General features: G+C 46.9%; 2 protein-coding genes across 4 annotated transcripts in view; one reads left to right on the top strand and one right to left on the bottom strand.

Annotated features, from left to right (window-relative positions):
- DNPH1 (2'-deoxynucleoside 5'-phosphate N-hydrolase 1) lies at window positions 1-4,422 on the top strand. 2 transcript variants are annotated; one of them, XM_016128507.2, is made up of 4 exons: window positions 1-212; window positions 3,650-3,718; window positions 3,886-3,996; window positions 4,169-4,422. In XM_016128507.2, exons 1-4 carry the CDS (start codon window positions 14-16, stop codon window positions 4,315-4,317), a joined length of 528 nt encoding a protein of 175 aa, XP_015983993.1. In that variant the 5' UTR covers window positions 1-13; the 3' UTR covers window positions 4,318-4,422. The 2 variants fall into 2 exon arrangements, with proteins under 2 accessions (XP_015983993.1, XP_036074212.1); XM_036218319.1 differs by having other exon boundaries at window positions 3,886-4,354.
- The window catches only part of CUL9 (cullin 9), a 36,907-nt gene continuing 12,661 nt past the window's right edge, over window positions 2,493-26,738 (bottom strand). Inside the window, exons 14-41 of one of the 2 annotated variants that reach the window (XM_016128678.2) lie at window positions 26,104-26,331; window positions 25,752-25,842; window positions 25,441-25,612; window positions 23,971-24,076; window positions 23,575-23,670; window positions 23,137-23,312; window positions 22,728-22,861; window positions 22,185-22,364; window positions 21,891-22,000; window positions 21,595-21,777; window positions 21,292-21,452; window positions 20,781-21,009; window positions 20,497-20,686; window positions 15,161-15,306; window positions 14,883-15,012; window positions 14,529-14,728; window positions 13,821-14,071; window positions 12,435-12,780; window positions 8,773-8,913; window positions 8,462-8,626; window positions 8,075-8,238; window positions 7,624-7,717; window positions 7,010-7,084; window positions 6,748-6,858; window positions 6,474-6,591; window positions 5,982-6,115; window positions 5,241-5,314; window positions 2,493-5,159 (exon numbers count right to left, since the gene is read on the bottom strand). In XM_016128678.2, coding sequence (XP_015984164.2) covers window positions 4,964-5,159; window positions 5,241-5,314; window positions 5,982-6,115; window positions 6,474-6,591; window positions 6,748-6,858; window positions 7,010-7,084; window positions 7,624-7,717; window positions 8,075-8,238; window positions 8,462-8,626; window positions 8,773-8,913; window positions 12,435-12,780; window positions 13,821-14,071; window positions 14,529-14,728; window positions 14,883-15,012; window positions 15,161-15,306; window positions 20,497-20,686; window positions 20,781-21,009; window positions 21,292-21,452; window positions 21,595-21,777; window positions 21,891-22,000; window positions 22,185-22,364; window positions 22,728-22,861; window positions 23,137-23,312; window positions 23,575-23,670; window positions 23,971-24,076; window positions 25,441-25,612; window positions 25,752-25,842; window positions 26,104-26,331 — 4,401 coding nt within the window. In that variant the 3' untranslated portion in view covers window positions 2,493-4,963. The other variant, XM_036218313.1, reaches the window with a different exon arrangement.

Raw genomic sequence — 26,738 nt, 5'->3', positions numbered from 1 at the left:
GGTGGCAGAGGAGATGGCGACCGAGGCCGGAGCGCGGCCGCGAGGCGAGCCTGGGCCGCCGGGCGAACCGGGGCGCCGGGCCCTGTACTTCTGCGGGAGCATCCGCGGCGGACGTGAGGACAGGGCGCTGTACGGCCGGATCGTGTCGCGGCTGCGGCGCTTCGGAGCCGTGCTCACCGAGCACGTGGCGGCCGCCGAGCTGGGCGCGCGCGGTGAGGCCGCGGGGGCGCGGGCTGCCGGACTGGGAGGGGTCGGGTCCCCGCCCCTTCACCGAAGCTGCCCTCGGCCCAGGAAAGGGGGTCGGCCTTGGACCGCTGCGGTGTGAGCCTAGTCTCCGCGCTCAGTTATTATCCCGGGGTCTGGTTCCTTCTTGAACTTTCTTCTGCTCCATCCAGGGGCGTTTGTAGGGCGGGGCAGGATGGGCATGGAAGGGGCTGCTGTGGTTTCCACGTCACCTGCGGGCATCTTTTCCCCAAACTAAGAGGAAGCTAACCCTCCTGCTTCCCGCTTTGCAACCAAGGTATCTGTTTTCTCTTAGACCCCACCGCCCCCAGCTCTCTCCACCACCACCACCGTCTCTCTTCCAGGCCTTCTGATCAGGCTCTTACTAATGTGTTCTGCTCTTGGCTGATGGGTCTTTTTTTTTTTTTCCCTTCTCAGTTTTATTGAGGTATAATTGACATATAGCACTGTAAAAGTTTAAGGTGTACCTCATAAGGAGTTGACCTACATATATTGTGAAAAGATTACCGCAATAAGTTTAGTTAACATTCATCACATCATGTAGATACAAGAAAAAAGAAAAAATATTTTCTTCCTTGTGATGGGAACTCACTTCTTAGGATCTACTCTCTTAACAGCTTTCAAAGAACCAACCATACACCATGGTAACTGAAGTCATCATATTACATCTGCAGTACTTATTTTTCTTATAACCAGAAGTTTGTACCTTTTGCCCTTCATCCAATTTCCACACCCATCCCCCCATCCTCCACCTCTAGTAACCACAAATCTGATCTCTTTTCCTAAGAGTTTGGGTTTTTCTGGTTTTTAGTTTCTATGTCTTAAGTGAGATCATACTCTGTCTTTTTCTGTCTGACTTATTTCACTTAGCATAATGCCCTCAAAGTCCCTCAAATATTTTCCCAACTGGCAGGATTTTCCTTCTTTTTCATGGCTGCATAACATTCCATTATACATATGTACCACAACTTCTTTATCCATTCATCCACCCATGAACACTTGTTTCCATATCTTGGCTATAGTAAATCAATAGCTGCTGTGAACACGAGGATGTATATATCACTTCAACATAGTGTTTTCATTTTCTTTGGTTATATTATCAAAAGTGGGAGCACTGGATCATATGGTAGTTCTATTTTTAACTTTTTGAAGAACCTCCATACTGTTTTCCACAGAGGCTGCATCAATTTACATTTCCTATCAGAGCACAATGCTTCCCTTTTCTACACATCCTCACCACCATTTCTTATTTCTTATCTTTTTGATAGCTGTTCTAGCAGATGTGAAGTGATAGCTTATGATGGTTTTGATTTGCATTTCCCTAATGCTTAGTAATATTAAGCACCTTTTCATGTACTTATATATCTTCTTTAGTAAAATGGCTATTGAGGTCCTTTACCCATTTTTGATTGGATTATTTTTCTTGCTATTTAGTTGTATGAGTTTTTATATTTTTTACATATTAACCCCTTATCAGATACATGGTTTACAAATATATTTTCCTATTATAAGGTTCTTTTTGTCTTGATCATTTCTTTTGCTATGCAGAAAGCAGCTTTTTAGTTTAATGTAGTCCCACTTGTTATTTTCCTGCTTTGTGCCAAAAAAACATTACCAAGACCCATGTCAAGGAGCTTTTTCCTCTGTTCTTCTGGGAGTTTTATGATTTTTGATCTTACATTTAAGTCTTTAATCCATTTTGTGTCCATTTTTTGAGTGGTGTAAAATAGAGATCTAGTTTCATTCTTTTATAAGTGAATATCTAGTTTTCCTGGCACTTATTGAAGAGACAGTTCTTGTCAAGTATTCTTGACTTCCTTGTCAAATACTAGTTGACTGTATATGGATGGGTTTATTTCTGGGCTCTCAATTCTGTACCACTGGTCTATGTGTCTGTTTTTATGCCAGTACCATATTGTTTTGGTTATTATAGCTTTATAGTACAGCTTGAAATCAGGAAGTATGGTGTCTCCCTACTTGTTCTTTCTCAGCATTGCTTTGGTTATTTGGGATCTTTAGTGGTTTCACATAAATTTTAGAATTGTTTTTTCTACTTCTATAAGATATGCCATGGGAATCTTGATAGGGATTACACTGAACCTATAGATGGCTTTGGGTAGTATGGACATTTTAATAACATTAATCCTTCCAGTCCATGAACAGGATACCTTTGCATTTATTCGTGCCTTCTTCAATTTCTTTCATCAGTGTTTTGCAGTTTTCAATGTAGAGATCTTTTACATCTTTGATTAAATTTATTGTTTTTATTGCTTTCGATGCTATTGTAAATGGGATTGCTCTCTTTTTCAGATAATTGTTAGTGCTGAGTCTTTCTAAAACATGGTTTTGATCAGTTGATCTGGAATCTTACTGACTCTTCCAGTTTATTTGAAAATTGTGCCTAGAATGCTTAGCCTTCTCAAAAAAATTTAAGTGGTTGTCCTTGCCCTACCCAGGAGCAGAGCCAGGATTTGTGAGACTTAATACAATTCTGGGAGACCTCTTTTAGAAAGACAAAATCACAAGATTGCTAGGGCATTGGAAAGGGCCTATGCATGTAAGGACCCTGAAGCTTAAGATTCGTTGGTTTCACAGTATTGTCCACCCCTGTCTGGTGGTTCTTGAACTAGTGTGCCGGAATATAATCTAAGGGAGCTTGTTGAAAATACATATTCTCATACAGTAGTCTGAGATGGAGCCTTGGAATCTTTTTAACAAGTTCTCCAGTGATATGGGGACTGTAAGGCTCACAGCTGTGAGCCTTACAGTCCTAATAACGTTTAATCGAGCTGGAACACTGAGATCCTTGCCCTCTGACCCCGCTATGCCTCTCCTACTTTCATTCCCACTACCTCCAATTCATACAGTGGTTCTCAGATTTTGGTGGGTATAAGAATCACCTGGAGAGGACTCAGGAATTGGCTGGGCTCAGACACCTGGGTCTTTGTAGTTTTCTCAAGTTCTCAGGTGATTCTGGTACCCACCAAAGCTTGAGAGTCACTCTATTAAGCATTATTCTAGTCTTTCTCCATCCAGTCCTTGTATGGGCCAGCCCTTGCTCTGGCATGCCTTCTCCCCAACCAGGGATGTTCTTCCTCCTTCTCTCCAACTCTAATCACTATGACCCACAGTGAGTTAGTCCTTCCCTCAAGTTCATCTGTATCACTCATCTGGTCCTAATCACACATGCTAGCTTGCATAGGATTGAATTTTTCTTACGGCTACTCCATTTCCTCACTCCTTTTCATGGACTCTCAGTGTTGGGCAGGCCCTTGGACGTTATCTAGTATATCTCTGAGCTCCCTACCTGATCAGGGTGGATATAGGGTGGTGCAGGTAGAGGAGAGGTAAAGTATTGAGGACCAGGGTGGGGATACAGCCTTGACCAGCTTTCCTTCAACTGTAGGGGAAGAGGCTGCTAGGGATGACAGGCTCATCCATGATCAGGACCTGGCCTGGCTGCAGCAAGCAGATGGTGAGTGGCCCTCCCTCCTCCCTAGGACCTCCTCTAGGGTGTTAGATCCCCTGAACGTGCCTGGCCTCCCCACCTAGGACTCCCTAGAGCCCCCTCCTCCCCGCACCCACTCCATCCTCTTTCCCTTATAAGCCAGTATTGAGCCTCAGTCTCATCTTTCTTCCTAGTGGTTGTGGCTGAAGTGACCCAGCCATCCTTGGGTGTAGGCTATGAGCTGGGCCGGGCTGTGGCCCTCAATAAGCGAATCCTGTGCCTGTTCCGCCCACAGTCTGGCCGAGGTGAGCATTTCAAGCCTTGGATGGCAACTCCCTACCTCCCCAGCTTTCTGAGGACTCGGCCCGAAGCCCTTTCCTTGGGGGTATCTGATGAGTACAGTAGCTACTCCCAACAAGGGCTGGGGAAGGGAGGAGGATGGAAGAGAGGCATCTTCACCTTATTCCACCTTCCTAGTGCTTTCAGCCATGATCCGGGGAGCAGCAGATGGCTCAGGGTTCCAAGTGTGGGACTACGAAGAGGATGAGGTGGAGGCCATGCTGGATCGATACTTTGAGGCTGATCCTCCTGAGCAGGTGGCTTCCTCCCCTGCCCCAACCGCTTGAATTAAAACCCACTTTATTAAATAATTCTGATCCCAGACTCTGCTCTAGTACCGTTCTTGCCTCTTAGCCCCAATACCGAATTAAAAGGTATGTTTATAATCCTAACTTTGTATGTGTGCTGTGGCAGGGCAAGTCCTCTATAATATCCTCTTCCTACCCCACTTCAAGTTGTAGTGAGACCCTTTAAAAGTCTGTGGTTCCCCAAAGGGAGGAGGCTTCCTAATGCCCTCAAGCTCCTGCCAGGAATATTCAACAGCGTAAGGGAAGGCCAGTCGTGGGGGAATGGCCTCTCTCCTCTGATGCTGGGGCTACAGCTGGGGCTGCACCTGGCCCTGTACCATGTGGACCTTCATTTCCTTTATCAGCTTAGGTCAAATGAGCTGCCTTTGGGCTCTAATGAAAGAAGAGTCTGGAGGTCTAAAGGAAGCAATAAAGTATGAGGGGTCTGGGTGTGGGGAGTAAGGCGGCCTCCGGGAAGGACATCCAGCCTGATTCAGAGAAGCACGTGGGAAAAGCTTATTCGGCAAACAAAGGGTGCTGCAGACGCAGCAGACTGCCACCCCCGCCATGACAGCACTCAGGCGAACCCAAGCCCCTCAGCCCCACAGCTCTGGGGCGGCTCCAGGGGCTCCCTGGACCCTGCCCCTCAGTCATAGGCCTCCTCCTCCTCCTCCTCGTCACCAAAGAAGAAAGTCTCTCGGTCCAGGTTCTCTGACTCCTCGTCATAGGAGAAGCTATCGTTGTCCAACTCTTCATCAAACTCATCCTGCTGCCACTCGGGCAAGTCATCCTCATCGTCCTCTTCCTCCTCATCCACCTCCAGCCCTGAGGAGCCCTGGGGCCTTGGGGGAGAGTGTGCCACTCAGCCTCAGAGGAAGCCTGGCGTGTCCCACCCCCTCCATGGCTGGGCCCGCATAACTTACTGACTGCCAGGCACGTTGGACCCTTTTGCCTCCCGGGCCTCTAATGATGGACTCTGGAGACCAACCCGGAAATCCTGGCAAGGAGACAGGAGGATGTGCAGACGAGGAGAGTTGAAGCCCCTAGGTCTCTTTGCCCAGCATTCCTTCAACCAGTGTTGTCTGAGGGCCTGCTAGGTGCCATGCCCCTGGCAGGAATGCTCCCACCTGCTCTCCCTCCCTCACCACAGCACCTCACAAACCACTGCCTTGTGTAATTTAACTCAGAGGTGGTCTCCAGAAACAGGACGCCATAATGAGGCATACCAGCCCTGTGCTTCAGGAGTTAACAGTGTACATTCATGTCTTTTCTGCCCAAGTTAACAGTCTGTAAGCTCCCTAAAGGCAGGACTCATAGTTTAGACTTAACATCAGTGTATTAGAACTAGAAAGAACCTCAGAGATCCCTTATTCCATTGGACCCTAAACCCCTGGCCCCTACTCCTGGGATTCTGTAAAAATTTGCCAGGTGATTCTGATGAGCAAGCATCTGGCCAAATACCCTTGATCAAGACCTGGGCTAACTCCTTTATTTTGTAGGCAGTGCCACATGGTTACGTGGCCGGCTCCAGCAGCATCCAGGAGGATGCTGGGACACATACCCAGGTCCCTGAGCATCCATTCACTCACACTGCCTTTCCTTCTGTATGCCCCCAGGGCAGGGGCTGTGATGGGTACAGGAGGTCCAGGGTTGGGGCGCCATACCTGAGTGGAGTGCTGCAGGATAGCGAGCAGCCTTTCCTGGATCCGCCGGAGAAGCTCCAGGCCTGTGTTGAGGCAGTCCGCCCGCAGGAGGCGCAGGGAGGAGGCCAGGTCTCTACACCGCAGCAGGGTCTCCTCTGCAGAGGGGGCAGGGCATGGGGACTCCCTCTCTTTTTTCACCCCTTCTATTCCTTCCTTCAACAAATACCTCCTGAACATCTACCAGGCCTAGGTCTAGACACTCGTTCTTGTGGGCTTATACTCTAGTGGTAGGGACAGATCATAATCAAAATGTCAGATTAAGATCTGTGCCCTCAGGCATTTACAGCATGTACTGTATAACTTCATAACAGAATTTTAAAAGGCCAACGGCTGACAGTGATGAGGCTATGAATTAGGAAGAGGACAAGAATGAAGGTGGGGAGCTGGGGTGGGGACAGTTTTGCATACCTATTGGGGCGGAATGTTCAAGGGAGAGGAAGGGCCGGGCCTCACCTAGGAGGATCTGCAGGGCGTTGGTGTGCAGCTCCAGGTTCTCAGTCTGCTGCTCCACCACATCCATGTGCTCTGTGTCCTGATTGTAGAAGCTGTACACGCAAGCATAGGCCAGCACCTGGGGGGCCCAAGTCAGGCTTCTCCCCTCTGAGGCATGGCACCTGACCTCCCACCTGCTTCTGCCTCATTCCCCCATCCAGCAGGTCAGAGGAAAGCGTCCAGCCCACCAGACCCCCTTGGTACATCCTCCTCCCACTCCCCAACCCACTACAACCTTTCGAGCCTGCTCAAGTCCCCGGCAGGCATCACTGAGGAAGGTGAAGGATTTGGGTGGGGGCACCTCATGGATGGCAGATACACGGTTCCGCAAGTTCACAGCAAACTCCTGTGCAGAGGAAGGCGGATCAGTGCCAGCACCAGCAGCCCCGCCTCATGCAGTCAGAACAGCACCCCTCCGATTGGGACCTTGGGCCCCTCCCCAGCCATCTGCCCCCACCCTCTGACCTCACCAACACAACTCTTGCCTCCCCGCTCACCCGGGCTTGGTGATGGAAGGTACACCTCTCATTATAGTCTTGAAACCGCTTCTCTTGACGAGCTGCCTTGCTTACCTGTAAGGACATGATGACAGGGCTACTGTGTTTTGTTGGGACAGAATGGGGCTCACCAGACTAGCTACCATTCATTCACAGAGGCCTTTTAACACTTTATGCAGATTTTTTCATTTACTCCTCAGAATTCTGTGAGGTAGGACATATTATTACCCCGTTTTAAAAGTGAGGATGGTAGAGTATGGACAGGTAAACTGACCTAAAGGCACACACTAAGCAGTGAGCCAGGCTCTAACTCAAGAGTCCTTGCTCTTCTCTGCGCTTTCCTGCTGTCCTGAGAATGACCAACCCGCTCCAGCCCTTCTGTAGCCACCTAGTTATGAGAAGTCCCACTTTGGGGCTGAAGGTCCCTATGCACAGACCTCTCAGGACAGGCCTCCAGGTACGTACAGGCCTAGGTAGCTTCTGTCTTCTCTCTGCTGAGCCTTTGTCCCCAAAACTGTTTGGCTGCTCTGGACACAGAGCTCTCTTTGCCCAGGGCCTGTCTCATCCTGATTGCCCTTGGGCCCCTACCCTCCTCCCAGTGTCTGGCCCCTTACCATGGCAGAGCAGTTGTAATAGTCTTTGTGATTTGGCTTCCAGGACTTGAGGCAGCGCCAGCAGAATCCATGGTTGCATTTGGCACAGGTCATGCTATGGAGGAAGCTAGCTGGTCAAAGAGCTGCCTCTGGCCAGGGCCACACCAGGAATGCCCAAAGCCCGGACGTGCCACTAAAGATGCTCCTAGCCCCTCCATATCCTTAGTCTCCTAACTTCACCCATCCCTACTGAATGCACCCTTGCTTCTGAATTCCCCCATACAGTGTAGACTTAGAAGTGGGGGAAGGAGCTATAAGATCCTGGAATCATTCGAAGAGAGGGTGGTTGAGTAACTGCCCTTGTTGCTTAGCTTTCTGGTAAGCCCCACTGCCCCTTTCTTATTATTACCAGGCTTCCTACCCTCTCCTGTGCCTACTGACTCTCCCATGGCCCACAATACCCCCTTCTTACTGCAGACATCCCTCATTCTTCTCGATGGGAGCCTGACAGCTGGGACAGCGCTTAGAGATGAGCTTGGCCAGGTGCTTGCTCTGGGCCTCCACACTCATGCCATCATAGTAACCGCCATCATCGACCCACTGAGACATATGGCCACAGCTGGCAGGGTAGTGTGCCTAGAATAGGAGGAGGTGGTGAGGACACAGCCCGGCCTTTACTGAGGGCAGCCCTGCTGTTATGTGTGGGAGAGAGGGAGGGAGGTCCATTTGGAGGACTACAGGAACTCTACTGGCAGAGGATGAGGATAAAGCAGAATCTGTGTGTGTGTGGCAGGGTGGGGTGCTGAGTAGGGAGGGGTATGGAGCTTGGCTCAGTATCAGGGCTAGGGTAGGCACCCACCTCAGGGAAGCTACAGTTGAAGCAGGATGCCCAGCCACACTTGGAGCAGGCGGTCCCGCAGCCCAGCCCCTGGCGACATAGGATGCGATCGCAGCCTTGGGGGTTGGTGCACCAGGTCAGGTTGGAGCAGCTTTCCACGTAGCCACGCAGGAGGGCCTTCTCGTACTATGGGGATGCAGATGCCACCAGGTGAGGGCCTGGATCTCCAGGATGCCACACCTCCAGGACCCCCAGCACCCCATAAGTCAGCCCATTCCCTGGAGCCATCCCCTCTTGCTATGCACTGGAGCCTCTTTCAGGGGAGGGGATACCTTAGAGATGACCTCTGGTGAGGAGACGATGGCACGAATGAAGGCTCCAGTGGGCTGCGCAGGGCAGTCGGCAATGGGGCAGGTGCAATTCAGCACAAGGTTCTGTTCGATTCGCGTTGTCAGATATTCATTCCAGCAAGACTGGGAGTGAAAAGGAGGGGCTGCTAAGGGACAGTGTGAGGGCAGCACAAGATGGTGTTCTGGTCACTAATCTAGCAGTTTCCCCAACAACGCAGAAGGCCAGAGACAAGCCTGCTTCTAGATCGATTTCAAAAGTGACACTAATCTTCCAAGGATTTTCCCAGCATTGGCCCAAATTACAGTTTTCTTTGAGGATGTGTGGGCCAGGAGCAGCCTCATTATAATTATTGTTGGGATGGACCGAGAGGGAATGAGCAAAGAGAATTAAAAAAGAAGAAGAAGAAAAATAAAGATTCGAGTTCTAAGAAAGAACTGGTGAGAGCAAGACCAGAGATAGAAGGTCTGAGAGGTGGGTCTTCTTCTCCCCTCTGAGTGGCTGGCCCTGGAAACTGCAAACGCAGCTGTGGCCTCTCCTCCTTGTTCCATTTGCTCACTTCAATGCCTTTCTTGAGGCTCCCACCCCCACAGATTCATTCTCCAAAGAACCGGACTTGCCCACTGCATCTCCCAAATCCTGATCAATGAATGGCACTACAGGTCTCCCAGCCCCGGTGTCAGAACCTTCACATCTCTTGAATCTTGAATCCTTGTCTTGCGCCCTTGTCACGGTCCCACCCTAAACCAGGCCATTATCCTATCCACCTCTAAACTGCTGCAGGAGCCAGTCCCGATAAATGGTCTTTCTACCCCATCAAATCTACTTGGTTTATGCATGATCAGCACCCCAAACCTCTTAAAATACTCCATTAACAACCCCCTCCCTCATACTGCTGTTGGCCAGCTGAGCTTTCCAAAATGATGCATTTCACCCCAAGGAGAGCACATGTATCACTGTTATTAAAGCTCCAGGATAAATGGAAAGCACTTTACTGGAAATACTAAACAAAACAAACTTCTTTTTATGGTGAAACAAACCCAAATAAATTGGAAAGTTGGATGTAAAATTCCTGTATTTCTGAGATAAAACAGAGGAAATCTCTCCAAATTCAGACCGCACACTTACAGGCACTCAGGCAGAACAGGATCCCTCACAGCCACAGAGGACAAAGGCCCAGCTGACCATCTCGTTTCGGAGCTGTTCCACTCCCAGAAGGAGCCCCTCTGCTTTGAGCTTGCTCTTGGTTCATGCTGTTCCTGCTGCCCAGCCCAACTGGAATTTGGTCTCCAGCCTGTGCGCCCTCTATGGCCCTCTGCCAATCCCACCTGCGACTCAGGCTCACCCTGGGAAGCCGCCTCCAACTGCTCCAGACCCCAGGATTTCCTTGCTATGAGTTCTCCTACATGTCATTTATACCACTCAGCTGTGACTTATTCATAGGCTTTTCCCTATCTGGGACCTGTTCAATTAGCCTGTTTTTCTTAGTGGCAGTTTCAGGATCCCTGTCTCCATCTCTCTACAGGGTGGGGGTACCCCAAGCTCAGTGCCTGGGCCTACTTCTCTCTCCCTGAGTGATATCAGCCAGACCTCTCCACATAATTCTGAACTCAAAACCCCACTGTCCACATGCCATTCCCATAAAGGTGTCCAACAAGCAGCTCAAACTTCATGGTCACAAAAGATTGAGTTTCCCCTCAAAAACCTGCTCTCCACCCTTAGCCCCAGCCCAAGCCCCAACATGTCCCACAATCCAGTAAAAGATGACACATCCCATCCACCCAGATGTTCAGGTAAAAAAAACAGGAAGCAGGCACGATTCCTTAGTCCTAAGACCCCACTCCTAATTCCCCCAAGCCCTGTCAGCTCCACCTCCAAATGTAGCCCAACCCGTCCAGTCCTCTCTTCCCCACTGTCCCTAGGCCAAACGACCACCTTCTCTTGCCGCTTTGTACAACAGCCTCCGAACTGGTATCCCTGCTTCCACTCTTGTTCCGTCCAAGCCTTTTCTCCACATAAAGTGATCCTTTCAAAAATGTAAATCAGATCATATCACTCCTCTGCTTAAAACCCACCACGGCTTCCCCCAAAGTAAAACCCACTGTCTGCCAATCCAAATCCAATGGGGCCCCTGTCCACCGCCCAGATCTCCTCTCCTACCGCTGTCCTGCCGCTTCACTGTGTTTGTCCTTGCTCTTTTCTCTGTCCACTGCATTCTTTTCCCAGACATCCACCTGCTCAGAGTGGCCTTCCCCAGCCTCCCCAGTTGAAAGTCCCTGAAAAACCCCTCGGCCCACTCCTAACCCGTCACTTCCTACAAAACTCTACAATATTCTTTTCCTTGCACTTGGCAGTCTCACTCAGGGAGGCCCCTGAAGTGAGACTGCCAAAACCCAATCCTGACCTTGGCAACTTCCTACTCCCAGTGCCTTTATCTGTAGTCTGTAAAATGGGGATAATAAAAATACCTACCTCATAGAACTAGGATGGGAATTAAGATAACACATGTGAAATAGCATAATGGCCCAGAGTGAGTTCCCGTAACAATTAGCTGCTGTTATGATGAGCACTTGGGTCATTGCTTACTTGGACTTTCCCATGCCCTCATTCAGCACCTAGTGCTGTCTATGCACACAGAAAGTCCATGACAAATTAGTTGAATGAAAAAAATGGAAGTGTCAAGAAAATAATTAAGAACCTGTTAAAAAAAAAAAAAAAAAAGGGAGCATAGGCACCTATGGGAGAAGAATAACTTGAAGCCGAGCAACAGGGAAGGAGAAAACGTGCTGGTACACAGCATGCAATGCACATGTCCCAGATCACCCACCACTGGGAGATGCTTTTAGGAGAGGCAGTTAGAATTTGTTGCAACAAGGGTGCTCATCCTGTTAAGCTGATGTATGGGGGCTTAGTATCAGTTTTAAGAGCTGTGAGGCAGGGAATCAGACAGTCACCATTCTGGTTCCCTGTGCCTCAGCCTCCTCCTGCCTGACTTTGAAGACTAAGTACTTACTCCCCGACCTCCAGCTTCCTATGATTCTGCTTTGCAAGTCCTGCCTTCCCATAATTCCCTCCTACTTTTGTGCTATTTTCTGGTTTACAAAATCCCTTTTTATTTTTGTATTGAGTATATATATAAAAGAAGTGATGTTCTGAAATAAAGAGACTTGAATGGTGAAATGGAAACCATAAACTATAGTCATCACCAATTTGATAATACTTCTCATTTAATGTATATACCTTAATGTATATACTGTGTGTGCATGCACATGTGTGTATCAGTAGTTCTCAAATTTGGCTGAACAATGGAATCACCCGAGGAACTTTTAAAGCTTCAAATAACTGGGTTTCACCTCCAGAGATTCTGATTTAATTGACCTGGGGTACAGTATGAGCAACAGGATCTTTAAAAGCTCCTAGTAATTATAATATGCAGCAAAGTTTGAGAACCACAGATGCATATTGCTGGATCCTAACAACCACGCTTCAGAATGTCAAGGCAGATGACAAAAGTTTAAGAGGGACCAAGAGACTTGTCCAACATTACTCGGGTTAGGAAATGGCAGCACAGGGGCTAGAACCAATAGTTTCCAAGGAATATGTTCAAGTGGAAAGTTAGGACACAAGAGAAGCTGACAGGCCTCACCTTGCAGCAGTAGTGCATGCAGCAGAGAGAGGGCAAGTCATCGTTGGGCTCCAGGGGGCTGACACAGACAGGACAGTGGTCGGGGCACGTGGGAGCAGCCTGAGGCTGGGGCACGCACAATCCAGCCGCCAGCAGCAGTGGCTCGGGGTTATCACTGTAGCTCTGCAGCAGCTGTTCGGCGCCCCAGTGGGAATGAGCCAAAAGGTGCTGAGCCACATCTGGCTCTAAGTTCAGCGTCTCCTGCACTTGCCGCACCGTCTGCTCCATCAACCCTTCCACCTCTTGGGGGCTCATGGTACGGCCTGCAGGCAGCTGAAGAGACGCCAGGGCAGCCAAAGCTTCTGGGCTTAGGGAGAAAGAAGAGGCAGTTGTCAGTCTCCCTACCCTGCTTATCCAACATACTAACTGAACCCCACTTTGGCCCCAGCTCCCCACTTGCATACCCCTGTGTCTGTCTGCTTGCTTAACCAGCCTGAGGATAACCACCCAAGCCAACTGTCAGAGCAGGGCCCTCCACAGAAGCATCTGTAGGTGTAGGGGTAGGGCTGTTTGACACAATGATTGGGGGCACTACAGGAATCTAGTGGACAGGGGTTAGGATACTAACTGACCTACGGTAGATGGGACAGTCCCATTGTAGGTCCCATCTAAAAAGCTACCAGCACATCTGGTGAGAAAGAGTAGTCCACAGCCTTACTAAAGTATGGTCTGTAGACCAGCAGCACAGGTATCACAGGGAGCTGTACTGAATCGAGATCTGCATTTTAAAAAGATCCTCAGGTAATGTTATATATGTGAAAGTTGGAGAAAGATGACTGTAGAGAACTCATTTTATATACAATGCAAAAAGCAGGCATCAAAGCAGCGCTGGAACAACTCCTGCTGAACTGGATCTGATGTAAAAAGCTTTACTGGTACCAGCTAATTAGGGGATCCCTATGGCAAATTCCTCTGTAGAACAGTCTTCCCAAAAACTAGAGTTTGTATATTTCACTGAGCGGAGTGCATAATTCGCACTCAACACATACCGCATAATATTTTATATTTGCTTAGAATGAGAGAGATATATAAAGGAGCTTACATGTCTGGGTCCCTTGCCTATGGGCTGGCTCTAGGAGGATGGGGACAGCAAAGCCCTTGATTAGAAAGGAGAAGAAGGGGGTGACGGCACTAGGAAGGTGAATGAGGATGATCAAAATGGGGGAAATAACAGGCAGAGGGAAAATGGGGTTAGATAAAGAAAGAAACGAAGTGTTTCTCCACAAGAGAGCCTGGCTTTGGCACTACAACCCCTTCCAAGTTACTGTGGTGCCATCTGTCATGGGGAGCCCATTCTCTCCTGGCCTAGAGCCCTTGCAGCAGGGGGATGAGGCTGGAGGTGGCTACCTAGGCTTGGAGGTCTCGGTGGTCTGGCTGCCACAGAAGGGGACCTCTGCCTGACCCCGGCAGGGCCCAATGGGCTCTGGGGTCGCATACATCAGGATCTGGGGCCGGTCATCGCGCCGTTCCACATAGCCCTGGCCCAGGAGGTGCAGGATGCAAGAGAGGACATCTGTACTGGTACAGGCCACACCCCCAGCAACAGCGCGGCCCAGGCTTCCAGGGGGGTTTGGACCCTTCTGCCAGGCCTCTAGCACCTGAACAGGAGGAAAGAAAACAGGCAAGCCACTTTTACCTAGAAGAGCCAGTCTGCCTGGCTTCAATGACCAGCTCTGCTACCTAACAGCTGTGTGACTACGAATACTTTACTCCCTCATGCCTCATTTTTCTTATCTGTCAAATAGGGATGATGATGATGATGATGATGATGATGATGATGATGATAATACCACCACCTATCTCACAGAATTGTGTGGATTACATGACTTAATGCAAACTCAGATTTAGGGCTTGGCACATGGTAAACATTCATGTCTTATCTCTATCTTCAGTCTACCTGCCCTGTCAGGAATAGAAAACCCAGACAGAAACATAACCCTTTGAGTTCTCATAATAAGAGAGTTTACCTTCCCTTGGGGTGACCCCTGGCTCTAATCCCCAACCCTAAACATAACTCCCTCCCTCTCCCAACTTCATGGTCTCCTCTCAGCCTACCAGACAAACCAGCTGATCAATGTGGAGGCCCTTTTCCCCATGGGCTTTGAGAATACGGACAAGAAGACAGCTCAAGAGGTTCCTCTTCTGTTCCAGGGTTCGGCCCTCATCCTCCTCTACATTCAGGTACCTCTGGGGAGGTATCAGCCACAGGGCCTCCCTACAGGGCCGGAGCCCAGGTTCACGAAGCCGCAGCACACCTGGAATATACTCCCAGTCAATACCCAAGAAGGGGAAGGAACAGATGAGTGGAGGTAAAGGGGACCCTAATCTCATTCCCTATTATACCACCCCCCCACCCTGAGAGCCCTATTCCCTGTGAGCATGGTCTCAGGTCAGCCCCCATTGACCTACCCCCATGTGGAAAGTCTTGACCCTCGTGCAGGGTCAAAGGGCCATTCTCAGAGGTGAGAGGCAGAAGTGCCTGGAGCAGCAGCTCTGGGGTGAGGTCGGAATTCTTCAGCAAGGTTTCTACTGACACCTCCTGGTGAGGAGAAACAGCCATCAGAAGGAAATAGTCAAGGGAAAAGAAAATAAGAGGGAAGAAAGAATGGAAGGACAAATGGAGTTAGGAGAACGGTGGCAGACAGGGGGAAACAGAAAATAGACAAGAGGCTGAAGAGCTGAGGCACCTCTGTCTGATTGAAAGTCAACAGCAGCCACATCTGCACAGTAGACACATGCAGGGTCTGGTCCCCAAACTGCAGCTCAGCCTGGCCCAGCCATGTCCACTGCAGTCGCCGATGTGGTCCCATGTCCAGGACTGGATGGTTCTGACCTGGGAAAGTGTCAAGGAGAAGGACAGAGACAAGAGTAGGGAAAATAGGGAGTTAGGTGTTGAGGCGAGGGTATGCCATTAAGTTAAGGTTTGTTTCTGCTAGTCTCTGTGGGGAGAAGGTCCCTATCACTTACAGACATAGAGATGCCTTGTCAAGCTTCCAGAGTTCGGCTTCCTCTGTGCTGCCTCCCTGGCAACCTACAGGAATTTGGGAGCCCACCCTTGACTAGCCCTTGTGCCAGGCAGGCTCCATGGAAAATATACCAGAGAGACCTGGGTTTTACCCTTAAGGAGCTGACAGTTTTAAAGACTCACTAGGCTGGGTCTCTTCTTCCTCCTATGAGTGAGCCTGTGATGTTTGCTCATACTAGAAAACAATGATGCTGTCAAAGAGAAGGAGCACTGGAGAATCAAAAGGAGCCAACGTGACAAGTGCTCTCTGGCCAAAGATGGGACAATTTTAACATTAAAAAAAATAAATAAATAAAATAACGCCTGCGATGAATTGAAACACATGAAATATTTTAAAAATCCATGAGTTCGTAATGACATATTTATTTTAAAGACCTCATTGGTCATCTTTGGAGGACACTAGAAAACTAACACATTATTTTGAAAACTGGTTCAAAATAAAGGGGAAGAGGAAAGAATCAAGCCTTTCCTGTATAAACTGTACTTCAGGGTAACTAAAAAGTTGACAAGAGGAAGTTTCTCTTCATAGAAAAAGTACTCCAGCTAATACATGAAGGAATGACAAAACTAGAATATCACTAGTTCGTAAACCCTAATGAAATGATAGACCTAAGCAATAATAATAATGACTGCCTAGTGAAAAGCTGATAGGAGATTTTATATAACGTGTACATCACACAGACAATCTTGAAATCTCTTGATCCATCTGAACATCATCAAGAGAGACATAAGTAACAAGCCTCCTTATAGAAGTACACAATACCATCCAGGAAGTGTTCTTGCCCAAGAAATCAAATCTGAATCTGAATAAGCTTCTCCAGCTAAATATCAGTTTTCAAGAAATAAAGATGACAGAGGAACATGCTAGCAAACACAATGTGGATACAATCAGCAAAATCTAGCCTGTCAACAACTCTATTTGGCAAAGAATCCAGTTTCCTCCACAAACAATTGCAAAGGGAGAAATAGGGGAGGCAGGAACCTATAGATTAAGGGAGATGAAAGATGTAACTCAATCAAATGCAATGTGTGGCATTTGTTTGGATCCTCAATAAACAAAAAAAAACCCCTAATTTTAAAAATGAGATAATTAGGGAACTATGAATAACTGTATATTTGATGATATTGGAACTATTAACTTCTAAAGGTTTGATAACTGTTGTGTCCTTGCTTTTAAAAACGGAGCCCTTATCTTTTAAATTTGAGGGCTGGGGAAAGTGGGTAGGGGTATAGATAAAACAAGACTGGCCATGAATCGGTATATGTTGGTATAATGGAGTTTATCTATTCCATCTACTTTTGCCTATGTCTGAAATTTATCACAGTAAAAACATTTTTTAAATGAGAGTAAAAATAAACCATTTTCAAACAAAAACTAATAAAGTTTTCCACCAATACATCAATACTCCCTCAATGGAGAGATTTCTAGAGGATGGAATTCAAGAAAAAAAATTGAATTCAAAAACAAGGATCAAGATACACAAGGAATAGTGACTAAAGCAGTTGGTATGATGGCAAATCTAAACATCAACTGATGAAACAACAATAACAATGACTAAAAATATATAACTCTAAAATACGGAACAACAGTAACAAGCAAGATGGGAGTTAGAGCTATAATTAAGATTTTCTATGGTTTGTTTATTGTTCAGGAAGATGGGAAGGGATGTTATTAACAAGTCAAACATACAGATTAAAAATATAAAGGTAATCGACAATAGAAATAGAATGCGTAACTTCCAAAACAGAGAGACAAAAAAGGAAAAAAAAAAAAAATCAATCCAAAAGAAGAAAAAAAAAAGCACAAAAATCCAGGGTACCATCATATCTATAAAGGTATTCAATTTATTATTATTCTTTTAACTGTACATATGTTTTATATGTTCTTTTGTGTATGTGAACTAGAATTTTAAAATATAAGAAGGGTAAACTAATACACAAAATGAGGGCTTAGAAATAAAAGCCAAATATATCCTCATTCATAGTCATTATAAATTGGCTAAGATTAACAACGTAAAAAGAGAGATCATTAGGTTGAACACAAAATAAATTCTAGGTATTTACAAGACACATGCCTAAAATATGAATATGGCAAAGGTAAAAGTAAATTGATAGTGGGGAAAATGATGATGAGAGTATACTGGCATAGTTTTACAGTATCTCCCCTGGCAGATTGCTTATTAACAGTAGTGAGAAAAAAATGTTAACTATATAGTAGAGAAATCAAACAATCTCTTGACCAGGTTGTCAAAATTAATATCACAAAAGAGGAACCATGGAAATTGCGTGATTCCAAATGTAATACCCTGAGAAGTATATAACGTCACTTACTTAGTATTCTGGCCAGGAATGCATAATCTGAATCTAATCATGAGGAAATACCATACAAATTTAAAATGAGAAACAATTTAGAAAATTTTAAAGGACTAATTCTGCAAAAATGTCAATGTCATAAAAGGCATAGAAAAGCTGAGGAATTGTTCCAGATTAAAGGAGACTAGAAACATGACAACTAAACATAAAAACATAATGAGTGATCCTAGACTGAATCTTGTCCTGCACTAAAAAACAAAAAGAGAGAAGACATTATGAAGTCAGTTGACAAAAGTAGAATATGGAAAGTAAACTAAAGTATTATATCAATGTTAAATTTTTGAACTTGATAAAGGAATTGTGGCTATGTAATGGAATACCTTTATTCTTAGGAAAAAGTACTTAGGGGCAAAAGGCCAGCATATATGCAATTTACTCTCAATGGTTCAGGGGAAAAAGTGTGTGTATATATATATGCGTGTGGGGGGGTATACATGTAATATATATGTACATATATACAGTTACATGCATATATACACATTTACATGTACATACATATACACACATTTATATAAATGCATATATATATACAAAGAGCAAATGATAAAAGCAAAGTGGGCAAAATGTTAACAAAAGGTAAACTTGGATAGAGTACATGGGTGTTCTTTGTAATAGTCTTAAAATTTTTCTGTAAATTGGATATTTCTAAATAAAAAACATTTTTAAGTAAAAGGATAAATGAATTATACATTTAAAGTGGTTAAAATGGCAAATTTTACATTATTTTTTTTTAACTTTTATTTATTTTTAACTTTTTTTTTACTTATGCTTACAGCAAGCACCTGGTCTTCCTAAGTGGTTCCCCATCCAAATACTAACCAGACCCAACACTGCTTAGCTTCCAAGATCGGACATCGGACTTGTTCAGGGTAGTATGGCCGTATACCATGGAGACTGTGGCTCCACTGAGCAGCAAATCCAGGACCTTCCGCATGTAAAGCAGACATGCTAACCGCTACACTATGGAACCACATCCTATATTATTCTTATGATACCAGAATAAAAGGGACCTAAAAGAATGATCTATCCAAACAAAAAGTAAAATAATAGTAAAAGATATAATAGAAAAATACTAAAGAAAGCTGGTGTTATTAATACCAGATAAAACTAGACTTTAAGAGCTTTACTAGAAAGAAGGTCACTTCATAATAATAAGGTTTAATTAACTATGAAGATTCTAAACCTGCATAGTCCATTGTGGTTGCCACTAGCCACATGTGGTTAAAGGAAATCAAATTATTCAGTTTCTCAGTTGAATCAGTCATATTTTCAAGTGCTCAATAGCCACACATGGCTACCATGTTGAACAGTGAAGAACTTTTCCATCACTGCAAAAAGTTCTATTGGATGGCACTGTTAAATGACTTTAAAGTTGTATGTAATAACATAGACAAAAATATATAAAGCAAAATTTACATATTTAGAAATTTAAAAATCACTATCATAATGGAAAATTTTAGCATACCTCTCTCAGTAACAGATTAAGCAGACAAAAATAAGTAAGTTTACAGAAGATTTGAATAACGTAATTAACAAAGTCAATTCAGTGAAATATGTAGAACCCTGCATATGTAGTTGAAAAACATATATTTTTCTTAACTACATGTGGAACACACAAAATTTGGCCATCTATTTGGCCATAAATGAAGTCTCAATAAATTGAAAAGATTCAGAATCTCAGAAACCATGTTCTTTGGTCACAGTGGAATGAAGGCTGAAATCTAAAGCAAAAAGATAACTAAACAAATGAAACAAAATTTACTTGGCAAGTTTTAAATCTACTTCTAAAAAACTAATAAATCAAGAAATAATGGAAATTAGAAAAGTCTCTGAACTAAAAAATTATAAAAATACTACGTAATAAAAACTCATTCCACATCCCAAATGTCCATCAGCAGCAGAAAGGGTAAATATAATCCTACAACGGAATATGACTCAGCAACACAAAAGAACAAAGTAATGATAAAACCTGGATCACTCCCACACACATTAAGTAAAGGAAACCAAACATAGCAGAATATATACTCTATGTTTCCATTCACATAATGTTCAAATACAGGCAAAAATCTATGGCGACAGGGAAGAATAACTGTTTCTCTTGGAAGAAGGTACTGACTAAAATGGAGACATGAAAGAGGAAGCCTTTGGGGGTGCTGGAAGTATTCTGCATCTTGATATGGGGGGATGGTTACGGGAATACATATGGATATAAAATTAAGTCATAATTAAGATTTGTGTACTATACTAAATACTAATTATACCTCAATAAAAAAAAAAATCTAAAAAAACAAATCCCAAAATCTTACAGAATGCAGTTAAAGCAATATTGAGAGGGAAATAAATAGCCTTAAATACTTTTATTTAGAAAGAAGTCTAAAAAGACTAAGCATGAAACTTGAAATTAGAAAAGAAAAATAGAACAAATTCAAACAATGTTGAAAGAAATAATGAGAGGAATTAATGAAGATCTAACCCACACTTTTTCACCCTTCCCTAGAAACCTATAGTCCCTAGAGACTATGTTTCTTTTCATCTACACATTCCTGTCCAAAGGTCCTCTCCTCTTCCTCTCTTGCCACCCCAAATCTCACCCCAATCTCCAGTTGCCTGTCTCTATCTCCTCACTCTGGCTGTAGAAATTGGAGAAGCAGTCAAGGGCATCACAGAATTCTGTGGGAAGGCACTTTCTGGGATGGTACAGGTAGCAGAGTGGGGAGACCGGCCAGCAGCGTGGTGACAGGATCAGTACAGAAACTGTTGGACTTGGATCTTCAATAAATAGTTCTTTCTCAGCCTCCTCTTTCTCCTCTTCCTCCTGAGAAACAGAAGGATTTCAAGGGCTCTTGGGCCCCCTTCTTTGGTCTAGTCTCCTCCTGTTCTGTTCTCCCACTCTCTTCCCTTGCTCTTACCTCTTCTTCTTCTAGGCCCTGTTCTTCCTCATTCTCCTGCTCCAAGAGCAGCTTGTCAAGCTGCTGGAGTTGGAAGAGGTGGAACTGGCGCTGCAGCTCCTCAGAGGTGCTCAGGCTCCGCAGCATCTGCTGGGGGAGGCGGTTGGGGAAGCAGGGACCGATCTGCTCCAGCACAGCCCCCTCCAGCCAGCTCGAGCCCAGGCTCAGGAGACGGTCCGCCATGTAGTGCCTGCAGCACACACAGCCCAGGCCTCAGTGTGGGCACTTTGTATGGCCCAGCCTCCCCCTTAAGAACATAGTCCCTCTGTTGCAGCCGGCCTGAGTCACACACAGGCCCTACCTCACCTCTTCCTTCCCACTCCCCATCCACAAATGCCAAGGCCATCTCTGGATCTTAATCTCTCCTCCCTCCACCCTTCACCTCCTCCCTCATCTTTCCTCTAAAACTAAAATCTTTGTCCTCTCTAGACTCTCAGCCTCCCATTCTCTACCTCTCCAGACCTGTACTCACTGGTAGAAGTGCTCAAAAGTAGTGGCCAGCTCCAGGCCAGAAAGGACCATGATGGGCTCCAGGTGCTGCTGAAGCTGCCCCAGCATTTCCACTCTAGGGGCCCCACCAATCAGGTGGCTCTGGATCTGTTGATCGATGTGCCTCGCAAACTGCTCACTTATCTGAGGCAATGGAAAGGGCGTGAGTGAACCGTGAAGAGGGAGTAGAGGAGGAGAGTGGGGAGTGAAAGAATAATAACCAGAAAGAGATGAGCCTCAGGTATGAGCCTACAGCCCCACTGATTGGGAGGCTGGTGATACTCACGTGAGTGGCCGTGAGGAAGGACTGCTGCAGCAAGGCACCCGAGAAGCCACTGCGCAGGGCCAGTGTGAAGGCTGCCCGAGGCCCAAAGAGCTCTGAGCCTGCTCTCTGCAAGTGCTCATAGAGTATACAGTAACGAGGGACGAAGTCTGGGGCCCTCCAGGTTGCAGCCAGGAACCTGCTGACCTGAGGAGAAGGGACAAAAAATACCATAAATGAAAGTCCCCATATGTGAAGAGCCTAGCAGACCACCACTCCCCAACCCTTCCCCTGCTAGAGTTCAGCTTCCTTCTGCCCACCTGCTCCTGTACCACGCTCAGCCAGCACTGCGTTAGATTCCTCAGGCTGCTGCTTGGAAGAACTGGTGAAGGCCCAGGGCTCCGATCCCGACCCTTACTGTTCTTGCTGACTATGGAGACAGAGGGCAAAGGAAGGGGTTCCATCTGAGCCGCTGGTGATTCCTGGGGTCTTGGGTACTGACCCCTGGAAATACCCAAAACAAAGTGGCACAGAAAAGTAAAATCCAGGAGGGGAGGAGCCAGATATCACTGCTGCCCAAATTCTTAGCTCAACTGGCCACAGGTGTGACTTACAAGGCTGAGTGGATGGCTCAGGAGAAAGACCAGGAGGAGGCTCCACATGCACCAGCAAGTGGCAAAGGCGACGAACTCGAGAGGCAAAGGATGCTGCTCGACTCCGGGGGTTCCGAGAGCTCTGCCTCTGCTCTAAGTACTGACCCAGCAGCCATCCCAGGGAGCTCACACCTTCCGCGTCTAAAAGAAGATAGTTTAGGAACGGGTCTACGTGGGAAATGGGGAACAGACGGCCCAGGAGGAGACAAAAGGAGTAACTGTACAAACAGGTTTGGGGGCAGCAGGGCCCTAGTTCTCCCCACACCAAGGTTTGCTTCAGCTGGAGTCTGGGGATAAAGTAACAGGCTGGGGGTGGGGTAGAGGGGAAGATTCAAATACCAGAGTCTCAGAGAGCAGTCCCAGGGGCAGGAGGGAAAGGAACACTGAGGTGACGGGCCTTCAGGGATAAAGACAGGAACCAAGAGAACCAAGAGCATTAACTCAGACGGTCCCTGGGAATAATGACAGGAGCAGGTTAGTGGGGCCAGGGGTCGGGATGGTTACCGGGGGAGGTGATGTTCTGCACCAGGGGGCTGACCAGTGCCTCCCAGCAGGTCTTGCCCAGTGCTTGGGCGGCCTCATCATCAGGGAGGAAGCGATCAGCAAAATTCTGCTCGTGGCGCAAAACCCTGTTCAGTCTTGAAATAAACAGTGTGTGGTCAAAGATTAAAGGTACAGATTCCCTTGAGGCCTCCACTCAAGTGCAATCAACTCCCAATCACCCCATGCTCCATCCCTTCCCCAGCTCTCCCGTAGCTGCACACACTTCTCACCTATGTTCACTTTCTCCTCACGTCCTCGCTGCTGCTTTACCTTCCAGACTCCCACAAGGACATATCTCCTTCACAGTGTCATGCTCCTTTAACGGCCTCCCCTCCTGCTTTCAACCCTGCCTACCTCCTGCCCCACCCACCTGGGACACAGCTGGAGGAGGCGCCTGCGATCCTCTGCTATGTCCCGGCTCCAGGCTTGTGCCCAAATTGTGTAGAAGAGACATGTACGGCGACACAGCTGCTCTCGGAATAGTGGCCAGAAAGTGGGCTTGGGGCCCAGCACCTCCACACCCCGAACTCGGGTGTCGATGCCACCCTGTAACATGCACAGACTTATCTGTCACCTAAGCCACCCAACCACCAAGCACTACCAAAGCCAGGCCTCATACTCTGAGTTCCCTAGAGCTACTCGAGAGGGTCCCACATCTCTACAACTCCATAGGCTCTTGGCCCATCCCCAAGAAGACTAAGGAAGAACTTTGGCCTAAGCCTAGCTCCCAAACACTGGCCAACGCAGCCACTACAGAGACGCTGTCTACCTCCTGATCCCCAGCCCCCTGCCTCTTCCCTTGCCATACCTGCTGGCAGCGCTTTATACGGATCTGGATGACAGGCCAGAAGCGGTTCAGGTTCTCCAGGAGGATCACCCGGCTGGCAGAGGGCACCACATTCACCTGGAGGGGTAGGAAGAAGAGGGAGAGAAAGAGCTGACACCTCCAGAAGTGAGGTTGGAAGGACTGTTGACAGCAGCCAAATTTGTGACGATGTGTGCCCATCACTGCTCCTGCACTGAACCCGTGGATCTACATGGCTCCACATCTCTTAATTCCACTCTCACTGCTTAGAAGGCAGTGCCTGCCCAGGAGTAAGGGATATGGGAATTCTCCAGGGACTGGGTCCTTCTGATAAGGCCCTGGGACAAACAGAAGGATGGAGAGTAAAATGAAAGGAGACGCGGGCACCAGGGTCCCCACCGTATTGAGCTCAGTGCTGATGCAGCTGGTACTGTCACCACCAAACACCACCACCCTGGCCGGCATGTAACTTGAGTCCTCACTGGCCACCAGCAGAGTCAGCTGCCTGGGAGAGGTGAAAGGAATAAGTCAGAAGCAAGACCCTGCTCTAAGTTCAAAATGACTTCCACTACTTCCTCCTCAGACTTGTTCCTCTGTTTAAGCATCAGTCTTCCCCAGACCCTCTGCTCTTGCCTTTATCTTCCCCCAAAGCAATTTCATTGAAACCCAGAATTTCAACCAAAAATACTCTAATGACTCCAAATGCACATCTCTACCCTAGACCACTCTCCTGAGCTTCTGTGCTGTGTATTTCCACGTCAGGCCCCACAGGTACCTCAGTCAACATGTCCATATGGAACAATCATCTGTCCACAGAAATCCGCCCATCTTCCTATTTCTCTCTCCTGGGAAAGAAAACTGACATCCACTCAGTACTCAAATAGAACACTGTCACTGTGACTTTTCCCTCTGTTGGCTTCCCTCATCTAGTCAATAGCAAGTCCTGCAGACTCTGCCTCTTAAGATCTCCCAGTCCATAATCTCCTAGCTATTCCCATTCTCTCTGCCTAAGACATTCATCATTTCTCAACTATACCACTGCATAAACCTTTCTACTTTTTCTCCTGGCCTCCAAACCCATGATTGCCAGAATGAGGTTTCTGAATAATAAAAAAAAAATCTAAGTTTTGTCTTCCTTTTTTAAAATCCTTCAATGGCTTCCCAAGTTTCAGAATAAAGCTCACACTTCTTAGCTCATAAAACTCTTTGTGATCTGGCTCAACCTAGTTTTTTGGCTTCACCGCGTACTACTTCACTAGACACACCCTTCATTCCTGTCAAACACATTTAGTTAAACTTTCCCCAAATACATCATCCTGTTTCTTTCTTCCATTTTGCACATGTGCCATCTCTGTCTGGAATATCCATTGTCCCCTCTTTACCTCACCATTTTCTACTTCAAAACTCAGTTCGGTCAACCCCTCCTTCTGGAGGCCTTCTCTGACCTCTCAGTTGGCTTCATGATCCAATGCACATGTTGACCATAATGCTTTTTCTTACTCTATGCTCTTAGTGATTTTCCAGCCTGGCTCCCCAACTTGACTGCAAGTTCCCTGAAGACAGGTCCCATATCTTATTGTCCTTGTAGCTCCACACCTTTGCACAGTGCCTGGCACTGAGTATGCATTAAACCAATGCCCATGGAAGAGTGGATAAGTAAGTTATCAATCCCCCTCAACATCAGGCACAGGGAGTGACATCTGTACCTGTTGCAGGAGCACATTACCAGGCTGAGGGAGTGAGGGGATGTCTATACCTAGCACAGAGAAGGCAAGTCTATGATGTGTCTATATATTCACTGCACAAAATAGGTTTGTGCATATTCCTCAGGGGTTACAGATAGTTTTGTGTATGTGGGTGTGTTCACACCTAACAAGAACACCACGGTGCATGTGCAAGGTGATGTAGTGGGAGCCGGTGCTGCCATTGGACTCCCAGTAGGTCTTGGGGTTGCGGTCCGTCAGCTTGCTGGCCCGGTGCGGGTTGGAGGACACCTCCACCTTCTCCCAGCACTTGTCCTCCTTCACTTCCACACTGGAGCCTGGGGGCAAGTGGGAAGGGGTGGCAGTCACAGCCTGGTTAGTTAAGAGAGAAAAAAGGAACGGGACTAGAGAGAGGGAAGGGAAGGCGAGAAGAGATACTGGGGTGGGAGCCAGGAGAAAGCAGATTGGGACACGAACCCTGGCAGAGATGCCTAAGGAACACGTCAAAGAAGGGGATGTTGATGGGTTGGTGGGTTCGTCTGTGATCTTCGATCTGGCCCAGCACCATCTGCAGCCGGAATATAAGAAAGGGAAGGGGAAAACACAGAGATATATGGATAAAGACTTAGGGAGCAACAAAACACCTAACCCATCTTTTCCCTAAATTCTGGCAGAACAGGACCATGTGGGGTAAAGGTTGAGAAATAGTACCCAAGATTTGCTACCACTCAGGCCAAACCAGGATACCAAATGGGGTCACACACTGAATCCCCTTCCCCCGCTCCTGGCTTACAGTTTCCCTTAGTTCTGTACTTATGATCCTCCTTACCTGAATGCAGCCAGCCAGGATACTGGAGGTGAGGCTACTATAGAGCTGGGCGTGTTTTTCACACTCCGTCACCAGGTCCCGAAGCTCGCAGGCCAGCAGCAGCTGAGCCGAGTGTTTGTCCAGGACTTTGGAGAGGGCCTCTTTGGCTCCCAAGCAACAGAGTACCACTGCATAGTCCTTGTGCATTGAGGCCAGGCGATGTAGGAAGCAGAGCAGCTCCTGAACGATCTGAGCCCAGAGTGACAAAGATTAGTATGGGAAACATAGGCAGGCCACATAAGGGTTGAGGAAGGATAGGTTTAATAAAGAGAATGTGGTGGCTGAGATTTTGGAGAAACTCAGAAGCCCAGGGAAAGAAGAATACCACAGACAGGTTGGAACAGAAGCCTGGGGTGCTGGGATTCTGGAGTGAGATGGCAGGAGTGGGGCTCAGCTTCCCAGGGCCCTTCCTGCCAGGACCAAATTATCTCAAGAGCCAACCTAGGGGCCTAACACTCGCTCACAATGCACGAACCCTAAAGGGTGAAGAGCAAGGAATGTTTAGATTGCTGAATAAGGGCTTCTCCTAAATATACAATCTAAAATCCACATGAAGTCAATAGGTTAATACAGGCTTACCACGTTTTATTGCGCTT

Source organism: Rousettus aegyptiacus, unplaced genomic scaffold (assembly GCF_014176215.1).
Source record: "Rousettus aegyptiacus isolate mRouAeg1 unplaced genomic scaffold, mRouAeg1.p scaffold_m13_p_1, whole genome shotgun sequence".
Lineage (NCBI taxonomy): Eukaryota > Metazoa > Chordata > Mammalia > Chiroptera > Pteropodidae > Rousettus > Rousettus aegyptiacus.
The sequence above is the reverse complement of the archived record's forward strand: the minus strand, read 5'-3'. Positions and strand labels throughout refer to the sequence as shown.